At 41.3% G+C, this 12,020-nt stretch overlaps 1 protein-coding gene across 16 annotated transcripts in view; it reads right to left on the reverse strand.

Moving 5' to 3' along the window:
* dlg3 (discs, large homolog 3 (Drosophila)) overlaps positions 1-12,020 on the reverse strand; it is an 80,966-nt gene that overhangs the window by 50,286 nt on the left and 18,660 nt on the right. For 15 of the 16 annotated variants that reach the window (XM_026144555.2, XM_026144529.2, XM_080308018.1 and 12 more), the window contains exon 1: positions 6,970-8,103. The exons of the other annotated variant lie outside the window; for it this stretch is intronic. In XM_026144555.2, the coding sequence (XP_026000340.1) occupies positions 6,970-7,335 (366 nt within the window). In that variant the 5' untranslated portion in view covers positions 7,336-8,103. Of the gene's footprint in view, positions 1-6,969; positions 8,104-12,020 lie in introns of those variants that run through there. 16 annotated transcript variants of the gene reach the window in all.

Raw genomic sequence — 12,020 nt, forward strand, 5'->3', positions numbered from 1 at the left:
AAAAGAAAAAACAACAACAACCGAGTAGAGGCTTTTAAGAGAGGTGTAGGAGGTGGGATTAAACACAGTTCAGCTTTTGGGTCACAGGTATAGCCGCGCTATATCACAGGTCTTCAGCTCCTATAATGGTGGCTGGCTTGTCAAAGTCTCCACAATTTGCTGACGTCAATGTCTGACTAGCCATTTCTCCGACGCTCTGTGCTTACCCTCTTTAACAGCATAAAAAAAAAGCTAACTTTTGTCAAAGTGCACATAAATATTGCAGTACGCCTTGTTTCCCTTGTAATGTAGTGCATTTCCCATGGTTCACTGTTCTCTCTTTACCCTCACACCGCATGGGTACAGAACACTGTGTTTTTGGGAAAAGGTTGGGGGTGTGTGCTTATAGTCTATGTGTATATAGTTATATGAAACAGTCTGTCTGTTACAGCCTGTAGCAGCGTTTTTAATCCATTGTTTTCAATCCAGTGGAAAGATCAGTGTAAACTGTCAAATACCACAGCTGCAAGTACAAAAGAATAGTAACCAAACATCTATGCACCATTTCAGTAGCAGAAACATGTTCATCGACATTTTTTTCTCCTATCCTATGTTGTCATGCTGCCAAGTGAGCATGCCAGGGTGAAATATTAAGACACTAAAACACCGCTAAGAGGCAGCAGCTGCTGCTCCTTGAAATGTGCAACAAAGTGAAAAGCTTGGTGCAACAAATCGTGGACCTGGAATGCTGAATTTGCACGTTTGTATCGCAGTTTTCAATATACTGGATGATAACACACAATAACATCCTTGAGCAATGTCACGCAGTGCCTTAACATGTTGGAACATCGTAGCAGTTCCGAGATTATGAAGAAGCAATTTCTTTGTTCTACTTCTTGAGTTTTTACTTTGTAGGAAATTCTAGTGGTTTTTTTTATTGATTGCAAAACAAATAGAAATATAAAAAAATACAGTTGAGAAAAATCAGTCAATACTAATAGTTAAATTAACAATTTAGCTATCTGCCAATGCTGGCGCTTTTTGTTTGCATTGTTTTTGCTGTAGTTAATCTACCTTTTGGTCTGCGGAAGCACAGAATTCTTCATTTAGCTCCCTAGAAAACTATAAAAATATATGAAGCATAGCAATGATGTCAAACAACAGATACAGATTGGCGAGTACCACATTTTAAATGTGATCTTATTGGAAAATAAACTCAGCCAATAGGAAGCACTAAATCTTTCATATCTCATGTTGATTTCATATTTTTCGGTTTGGCTAGATGGTTTAATATACGCATTCACTTGCACTGAACTGATTGCTGTAATGCAGTAATTTGGGTAGGAAAATGTAAAACATTTCACCTCCTGCATGGTTAAAGCAGGCAAATCAGTTTGAGGAAAAAGGTTTTGAAACCTTCTACATTGATTACTCCAAATATGTGATTTAATTTTCACTTAACTCATGAGTGAGTGAGAATCTCCTTCCTACAAACATTTTTCTGCTCATCTGTATTTCAGGGATGCCTGATTGAACAGCCTTGCTCAGGTCATGCCAGTCTCCATTAGGTTAAAATAACCGATTTTTGTTATTTTAAAACATGAATTTTCTTCTTTGTGTGTTTCCTTGTGTTGGTCGTTGTCTCTGAGTCTCTGAGTTAGCAAAACAGCCCCAAACCATGGTGCCCCCTCTCCTGTAAGTCCAGGTGTTTTTTTCTTGTAGTGGACACATAAACAAATATAAAGTTGTAGGCATTTCTGCAGGTGTTTTAACGTTACTCTCGGGTTCTTTTTCACCGCTTTCACGCTTGCATGTTGTGCTCTTGGTGTGATCTTTGCAGGACGCCCACACTAGGGAGAGTAGCAAGAGCTCTGAATTTGCTCCATTTGTAGGCATGTAGATTTATGATGAACACTGAGTTATAGAAACACTTGTGTAGCTGTTGCAGCTGCCTGAATCTTAATGACTACCACACTGATAGCAACAAATAGTCTCAGGGTTTAGGTTAGGTTCTGGTTGACATCTACTCGTTTTTTGTTTTTTTTTTAAATCAGAAAAAACTGTAGTGCCAAAACGTATGAGAAATGTTCTAGGCTGTGAATATTTGTCTAATTTAGGTTGTGGCTAAGCCAAAACCCAATTCTTTTAAGCCACACCGCCAATCTCATCTCATTCAACAGCTGAGCTTTTGGGTTCACTTACTTTTCCAGCTTGGACTTTAAGTAATTACTCGATACAGTCGAGACAGAAACTGTGTAAGCGTTCTTCATTTAGCGCGTTAGTCCATAGTTAATTAAGACTTACAAAAAGATCAGATCACACACATCCTGATAACTCTAAACTTTTTCCTGAAAAATGCAAGCTGTGACTCCAATTGTGTGACGTTACAATGAAAAGCAAACGCATTAAAAAAAAAAAAAAAACAACCAAAACTGAGCCCTTGTTTACAGCAGGTTCCGAAACGCTTCACAAGGTTAAAATGAACACAGGACCTGAGCTACACATTGAAAGATTTCAGAGAGTAATTACCAGTACACTATATCTGCCTGTTTCTGCCTCCTACTAAATTTAAAATGCTGCTTGGGGTGAGTGTGGGAGAGAGGGAGGAACAGGCTAGGAACGAAAGGTCTTCAGATGAAATGTTAATTCAACACTGACGCTAAAGAGCGATGTCTAAAAGCACTGACACTGTAGGGTGGCAGCAGACAAGCAAATAAGTGGGCTTTTATAGTTTTATCGGTACATGATACTGATTCATAAGGGTTTAAACTATAAAACATAATAAAGCTTGGAATAAAACACAGAACACAAATGTTAAAACCTGGAAAACAATAAAAAATAGATACAGACTTGAATGAAGTCATCCAAAGTTGATGATGGCACTTTTTCTTACTAGGTTAGGAATCTGTGTTTCAGACTCAGATATCAGACCAAGAAAGATGCAAAACTACTTCTACTGCAAACCTTTTTCAAAAAGATTTGGGCCGTTGTGTAAAGTGTAAATAAAAATAGAATGATTCTCAAACATTTAAACCCTATATTTATTTGAAAGTAGTAGATGATAAGAGATAAAAAATGATCAATTTTGTTGTTTTCTGAAAAATGTATATCTTTGGTTTGAATTTGATACCAGCAACATATTTATAAACAGCTGTATCATGGGTAATAAAAGACAAAACTCACATGTAAATTTGCTTAAAATTTCAGGTTATTAGATAAGAATTTTGAGTTGGGGGTCTCAACATAACTCAAGCATTAGACATAATAATATGAAATTGAGAAAATAACTTGAAATTTTAGGTTATTAATCCATTACTTTAAGAAAAGTACCAGAATTGTTTCTCTTACGGATGGCATTCTTTTTCCAATAGTAGAAAAAAGCTGAATTAAAATGTGAAATTTGTTTTGTAAATGATGGATGATGGAGAAAAGAGTGAATGCGTTTGATCAGTAAACATTTCAAAAATCAGTACTGGTAATGGGGGGCATTAGGGCTAAAAGCTGGAGTAGTTTCCATATCCTTTAAGGCACCTTTAATGAAGAACAATATATACCAGCATTAGAGCATCTAATGCTGCCATCCAGCCATCCTTATTTTACCAAGACAATGTCAGACATTGTTATCACATGCTAGAGCAACATGGCTCTGTAGACTGCTATTATTCACCTTCTAGAGTTGTCTCAACCTCAACCTTTATAAATTTGCTTCTTGCATCATACTGAAAATAAGTTTGCATTTAAAATAAAAACAGACAAAAGAAAGTGCTGCAGTTTGAAATTCATGTTACCTTTGTACTAACTTCTAATGAAATATATAGTTTAAATTATAAGCAAATAATTGCAAAACGTCACAACTTTTAAGAACAGCTGTGTGTTAATTTTGTATAAAACTGGGCTGGAGACGATAACATCTCCTGCAGGTGCAATGATGAAAAATGCCATCCATCATGCATTAACATTCACACCAAATTTCTAAGGAAACACATGGACATAGTGAATGCTGTTTCATCCAGATTACACACTGCTTTTCTTTTTCCTAGACAAGATCATAGATAAACCCCTCCTTGATCTGATGAGGAAAATTCCAAGCCTTAGACTAAGCCTTTCGAGATCACAGTTAGAGGATCCAGCTCAAGACCTCTGGACGTGGAGCACACGCAAATCCCATCCGTTAATGCTCTCTGGGTTGCTGTCACAATAATGGCAAATCAAATCAGACTGAACAAAATCTCATCAGACAGATGTAGAAACCAATGATACCGATAAATCAATGCGACTGTAAAAAGACGCACGAACACACACATGCACAAATTTCAGATTGAGGCCTGAAAGCTCCCAAGTCGTAATCACCTATGGGAGTGTTTGGCATGGAACGCCCACCACGTCTGTGCATTCATTTAAAATGCCACAACCACTACAGAGACATGTTATAAACAACAGGTCTGGCAAAGCGTTCTGGACTAAATCTTGATGCTAATAAATAAAGTAAAATCCAATTAATATTTAAAGCTAATCATAGCCACGGAGTTGGAGAACACACAAAGACAGATTGAAGCCCGCAGGGGGAAGAAGGAGCTTTCTGACTGATGCTCCCAGTAGACTGAGGTCTCTATTTTTCTCAGATTTAAATTCAAAAGCTCTTGTTTTAAAGAATGTTCTTATAATCCCAGCAGAAATCATCCATAATTAAACTAGCAAGCTCATGACAAAAGCAACACAATCATTCCCTAAATAGATGACAGAGGTGGGGTTGCCTGATCATTTCCTCACATATGCATGAAATGTTCATGGCTACAGGAGCCATTTAAAAATGTCAATGATCCAGCTATAAAAAGCCAGCTCATACAATTCTCAATGACTGTGCAAGGTTATTACTTTTCATGCTAGCATGCCCAAAACATGAGTTGTTATGAAAGCTATAAGCTACAAGGATGTTGGGCGTGTGTGTTACTGCCCTGCTCTCTCTGGCTGTGTTATAGGTAGTGGGGGAGGGGGAACGTTCACTTTTCCCTAGCTAGGATGAGCAACGGTGAGGAGGGCCAGGAGGGCGGGGGTTATGGTGGGTGTGCATTTCTACCCATGCTGTGCTATAGCTCGTTCATGGGATGGGAAGCGCATATATGTAGGCCATTCACATGCCTGTTTTAGGAGATGGAGGGACAGATGCTTGTCCACAGTGTCAGTGCCTCTCCTGCTTCTCTCTCTGACAGCACCACCAACTGCCTCCTCTTACATAATCCCCTCCCCCTTCTTCAGGGCTGCTGCCTGCATTTATTGGCTTATTTCTCTCTTTTTTAACCTTTGCATTTTTACCCCACTAACCCCCGCTGCATGCCCCATTCCCTGACTCATTATCCGCAATTCCGCTATTTTTATTCCAGTGAAGAAATGTAAGAAATGTAGACACTCGTATATTCAAGCCATGAATGCCGGGTTGGATACGCTTTTTTGCAGAGTTTTTATGCTGGTATGTATTCACACGACAGAACGAGAGAGCAGGGATCCTTCGAAAGGATAGCACAAGCCAGGATTCGACTGAGGGGTTTATCCATTAATGGTGCTGTTTCAACAGGATAAGATCACTACATGAATCACGATGCAGTCGAAAGAGATTTTTCATCAAGCAGATGCTAATTTGCTCCAGTTGTAAGTTGAATATTGAACAAATACGCTGGAAAACCAAGGGGTAACACTGACGGAGAGTAAAATTCTCCATGTAAGGAATAAATGCTTACATAATCACATCTGCTTTGAGCTTTCAAATGTGTGAAACATGAAATACGCATGACTGATCTGGATGTGGCTGTAATGGAATAGATTTAAATGGATCATGCACAAGACAGAGAGAATGTCCATTTTCTTTTTTTCGCCTCCTCAAAGCTAAAGCCTCTCCTCCATGTAGTAATCTGCTAATATCAACCAGGTTGCAGCTCATACGAGGGCTCAGCTCAGGAGGAGCTTTCTCCACTGTGCTGCTGAAATTTCAGCCTCCATTTTCTTCTCACCTTCCTCACTTCTTCCTATTCTTCTTCCAAAACCAGGCTCAGACACAACAGGGGGTGAAATACAAATAATGCAGTGGCTTCACTTGCCGCAAACACAGGACTGCACAGGCACATACTTATGCACAGCAAGATCCATTCCTTGAATCTCATGCTCACCGAGCAACCCTTCCCCCACCCAAGCTCAATCTCATGCTCACATACATGCACCTTCCTTAATTAAAGCCTGTGCTCCTGAAGCTATTCTGACCTTCCATCAACTGTGATTTACAAATACATGTAAATAAATGGAGGCAACAGACACAAAATGGTGCACATGTAAAGAGGCAGTTTCATTCACACTGTGCGACACATAAAACAGGCAGCATTTAGATTGCGTCTCATTCTCTGTTTGTATTACACAACACAGTCTATTGTGATGCTTTGAAGCACAATGGCCTGCAAAAAATACAGGGACTGGCATCAGAGATGGATTTCATCATCCCTTCCTCCACTCTAAGCTAATTAGACAAAATCTGTTTTTTACATCTAATTTCTTTGAGTCAGCTTGTAATGTCAGGGTTACCGACTAGAGGGCTAATTCACAATAATTGCAAACTGCCTCTCGGTGCTGCTTCCATGAATGAAAATGCACCATTTCTTTGGCCTGTGGTAACTGCATCAGCATAAGCCTTTGACGACACACACACTTGGTGTGTTAAACCTATAAGCATTAGTCATCTGCGCCCAATCCAAAAATGAAGATCATCTACATGCATGTGCCGTGAAGCTAGATCAGCTCTATTCTGCTCTACAATGCGAAATACACAAGCGACAATTAGGAAAGAGAGGGCTTGAGAAGAATACTAAATCTGAATTTTCTTCCTTAAACCGACAGCTTCAGCTGGCACATGATCATTTCTGTTTTACTATGGCAACAGCCCCTCTGATCTGCCTCGTCAGGTCCCACGAGCCTGAGCTATGTAACAGAGTGAGGAAGAGGAGTTACCTGGTCATACCACTCCCGGTTGGTGCAGGTGCACTCGGGCCACCATCCTCCTTGTCCACTGGAGTTGTTGCCATTTACTTTGGGGCCACCCTTGGATTGGCCCTTTGGGTTGGGGCCTCCAGGGCCCCCACCAGACATAACCTTGCCCTTACTTCTCCCTAAAGTGCCCCCTCCTCCTCCCATGCTTCCACCTCCCCCTGAGGCTGGAGGGGGTAAGGTCTGGCCTCCACCATACCCAGGTGGGTATCCATAGGGCTCGGCCTGCCAGTCTCCTCCATACGACGGGGCGTCCATCCTACGCAGGGCAGCCATACGGGTCACCTCATAACATTCTGGGCACTTGCAGCAGTGGTGGTGTTTGTGCATGCTGGCTGTGCTGGCTGGGCTGACGCTGAGATGAGCGGCGTGGCACTCTGTCTCTGCTGCCTCCTCAGATCTCACACAGCACGCTGTGATCGGCTCACAGAGCGCTAATGCCGATGGAAATAACACTAATCACAGGAATTTCTACAGATTTTCCCTTTTCGTCAAATCCTGTCACTCTCCAGTTTATTCCTTCCGGACGCAGAAAAAAAAACGGACTGAGAGGGATGGGAAGCAGCGACAGGAAAACAAAAATACAAAATGGGCACGTAGTCTTTGTCCTCTTGACGTTGAAGATCAAAGGAAATATTTAAAATATTGTATACCGCCACACAATCAGAGACCAGCCCTGATGATAGAAATTTCCTCTTGCTTCTCTTGGTTCACAGTGATACGCATATAAATTCATAGATATATAGATATTTTTTGTTTATATATCATATATATTTACACACACAAATACATATAAAAATATTAATATAAACAGACAAGCACAGATACAGATATGTACAAGGATAAATGTATATATATATAAATATCTATATGCGTGTGTACAAATATATATATATAGATATATAAACAATATGTATAAATAAATGATATCCGCAGATGAAAATCTTCAGTTAATTCTTGGTATCTTCCTGTTCTTGTCAAAATCTCACGGCTTTTTTTTTCCTCCTGCGTTGAAAATCGTTGTCTTTCGCTCTCTGTCTCTTTTCTCAGCCTGCAGAGAGGAGCTGAGCACTGGATTGCCTCTCAGCCAGCTTGCCCTAGATGTGGATTATTCAGAGGGATGTGAGCTAGCAAGAGCGAGATAGTGAGAGAGAGATATAGAGCAAGAGAGAAAGAGAGAGAGGGAAGCAGGAAGGGACGGAGGGGGTGGGGAGGGGGAGATATGTAGCAGCATCCCTCTAGCACCTCAGCCCTGACAGCCACAGCCAATCAACTTGCAGCGCCGCCATCAGCAGCAGCAGCAGCACCAACAGGACTGAGCGCTTCAGTAGCTGCTCTTAAAGGGACCGCAGCACCCAAATCTCGCTGCTTCCTGCCTTGAGTGAAAAGGCACTTCTTCCCTAATCAAAACACAATAAAACATTGTGTGTGTGTGTGTGTTTTTTTCCTCTTAATATTTTAAAGAGAAAAAGGTCAGGAAGTCATAGTCTGCAATCTGCCAATGCAGTACTCAGCCTCTGATCCGCAAATTCTGAGTCTAATCCATGTTTTCATCAGACCAATGCAGCTGAAATCCAACTTGCAATGAGCACCCCTGTCATTCTGATCACTGGTCATCTCCACGGTCATCCTTAGTTCAGCTGCAGCCTGAACAGCTTTCTTGTGCTAGTAATTGTCAACCTCAGGCTCTGTGTCACAGTACACATCTGTAAATACTCTTGCAGTGGAAGTAGGTGCAGGAGATGAAAATCCCTTTTCTCCTCAATATCATGGCTCTCAGCAGAGGATGCATTTGAATCACGTTGCATTACTTTAAAGCGTTCTTTCGTTTCAAAGCGGCACCGCTGTTGCATTATTTTAATGGCAAGTCCTGCGCGTGTGCAGGACTGGGTCAAAAATAAGCACGGCGAGGGAAAAAGTGCACTCCTGATGCCTCGTATAAGAACCATAGGGGAATTATTTCATGTTCACAATGATGACATCAACACATGTGTACGAAACCAACACGATTACACGCTCGGGCTTTCAAGTGGGTGGAGGAAGAGATTGAGAGTGAGAATGTGTGAGCGGAAAAAAAACCCCACTATATGGCTTTCATGTATCTGTGGCAGTTATATTTTCAGTAATGCGATAGGACTGCTTGTGAGCCATTTTAAATGCTTGTGAACTCGTGGGCTGATCACAGCTAGATACAAAACATCCTGACACTGAGGGTGAAGGGTTTTTTTAGTGAACTGAGAGGGAATGTTACAATGTCGCCATTAAAGCCCTGTATACATGCATTATTAATGAAATGTGACGGGGAACAGAGCTGGGTGTGTCTGCATGGGGGAGAGGGTATATTTATACATAGTCTGCATGTTACAGTGCATATATACATTAAAGCAAGAAGCCTTTAAAGTGTGTTGATAGACACCATATTGCCATATTGAAAATCTGACATATATAAATGCCTATCCGTGCAACCTTCCCGTTAAACTGAGCAGGACTTTGAGGGCAAACTGGATTGTGTTGCAGCCCTACCAGGAGGCACACACAGCAGGCTCAGGCTCACTTAATTACATGCAAGAGTAACTCACTTCATTATAATGATATCCTCTCACTCTAACCTGCAGAGATTTTCATTTTCAAGCAAAGAGCAAAAAGAGGCATTTTTAAACAGATGCTGGAAACCACTGTATGAGTTACATCGTAGGATGTGCAGCCACATATGCCGCTGAATTGAATTAGAGCGGCGAGGCGGGGCTTTGAAGCAGCAGCCTGGAAGACCAATGTAAGCATATCGATCACACTACACATGACAGATCACATGTTGCAAGCATCCTTTCCTAAAACCCCTTTCTCCTGTCTCTTATAAACTGTCCACACTGCATTTACCAGTCAGTGCAATCATGGGGTGTGCAGTAAGAAGCTACCTTTATACATACATATATAAAGGTAGGTATGGGCAGGACAAGAAAAGAATAACCACAGATTGGTAATCGTCCACATACAAACACATGAACAGGTGTGACCAGTTCACATATGCAGACAAATCTTAGTACCTCAAAGAAAAGTAAACTGTTTCAGTTCCATATTATAGATGGGAAATACAATTTAAGAGCTGCTTTTCTGTACAGTTCAGTACAGAATACAGAATTAATACAGGAAAATGATTTTGCATGAATTAAATTGTACTGGGCAAGAAATGTCTTGATGGATAAAGCACTGTCTGTACTGATTGTTTAAAGTTTATAAATGGAGGATAACGGACGCATTAGTGAATATAGTGTAATCAAATACCATTGCCCTGGATTAAATGCAGCTTTTGCAAAGAGTATGTTTGCAGAAGATGGCCGCCCCTCCCTCAGCCTGGTTCTGCCGGAGGTTTCTTCCTGTTAAACGGGAGTTTTTCCTTCCCACTGTTGCCAAGTGCTTGCTTATTCTTTACCTTACAATATAAAGCACCTTGAGGCAACTGTTGCTGTGAACTGGTGCTATATAAATAAAATTGAATTGAACTGAATTAAATGTGTCCAGAGTGTGTAAGAAAATCCTTGTTAATATTGTGTTCAGGCAAACAGCATTAGGTGATTTATGGCTAAAACTAAGACTGCGACCTCTGACCCTCTGCTTGAGTTATGACACACGGGAGGAGCACATAATTTGCTTTTTGAACAGAGATGCTTCATTTCAGCTTTCGGCACCCCCGACACAATCAGCTCAGCAGCAGCCTTCACAGCTCTCTTATTACATGAACCCACCTGGACACCCTGTAACAAACACACGCTATCATAACGAGCATTACAACCCCCCCTCCCAACCACTGCACGGACCATCTATTGAACTTTTCAGTCATTTCTAGGCATTTCTCAGAGAAGCTGTGTAACTGCTCCTTCGTCACCTGACCGGATTTAGCACCATAAAAGGACAATCGGTAGTGAGGCAGTCTTAAAGAGGCAGCTCCCAATCAACACATAATAAGATCTTGTACTGTAGCCTTAACCAACTGTAATAGGGGATGAAGAAACAAGTCTCTCGGGTATCATTACATCCACTGAAAGGAATTCCCAGATTATAGAAGAATATGTGAGATATATATTTCACTGACAGGTGATGTGTTGATGGGAGGCAAGTAATTCGCACAGGGTGAGAAGACAGCAAGTCAGTCAGTCTAATTCAAATGAGTGAGATCATTTAGATTCGCCACAATGCTCTCCCAGCATTTCAGAAGCAGAAAACTGAGGCTACATGCCTAAGACTCCTATTAATAGGCCTTAGTGGCAGAGAACAGCTGCTCCACCACACACATGAAACTCCAACTGATGGAATAATGAGAGAGAGAAGCATACACATGGAGATAAATGAAGGAGACAGGAAAAGAGGAGAGTGAGAGATTTTATCAGAGCTGCAAGGATAAGGAACAGTGTTTATGCAGATTTCGTACACGCATAAAGAAGAGGCAGGAAAAAGAGCAATAAGAAAAGGGGGGGTTGGTTCAAGTAGGAGGTTATAGGATCAGGTGAAAGTAGCTGATAAAATGTGATGAAGGTGGTTGAGGTCCACTGCAGATGCCGTAACAGAGGAGAAACCGAGCTAAGGTGCCCTGTGTGTGGGCAGAAATGCGATGACTAGAGGGGGCATTACTGAAGCATGGTGCTGAACAGAAGGGGAAGTAAAAATAGAGAGAAGAAAAACAGAGAGATGCTGAGAAAACAACAAAGTGCTTATGCATCCGTGAGTGCATGGGAATGCAAAATAAACTGTGTAATTACCCATCCACCTTGCCACAGAGTGCAACGCTTCTGAAATCACTGTGCTTGCTGAGTGTGCATCATCACGAATGTGCTCAAAGCATGTACGGCATGACAGCAGAAGAGAGCGAGATGGAGGGAGAGAGGAGAAAGAAAACAAAGACGCAAATTAAAAGAGGAATGAAAAAGACGGGATAAAACATAGAGAAGAGCGAGGGGAGAGATAGATATGGAGAGAAAGAGAGTCAGAGCAGTCTGTAGGGATGCAGGCGGGGGAGGAAT

The sequence above is a fragment of the Astatotilapia calliptera genome, chromosome 2 (genome assembly GCF_964374335.1).
Source record: "Astatotilapia calliptera chromosome 2, fAstCal68.1, whole genome shotgun sequence".
NCBI lineage: Eukaryota > Metazoa > Chordata > Actinopteri > Cichliformes > Cichlidae > Astatotilapia > Astatotilapia calliptera.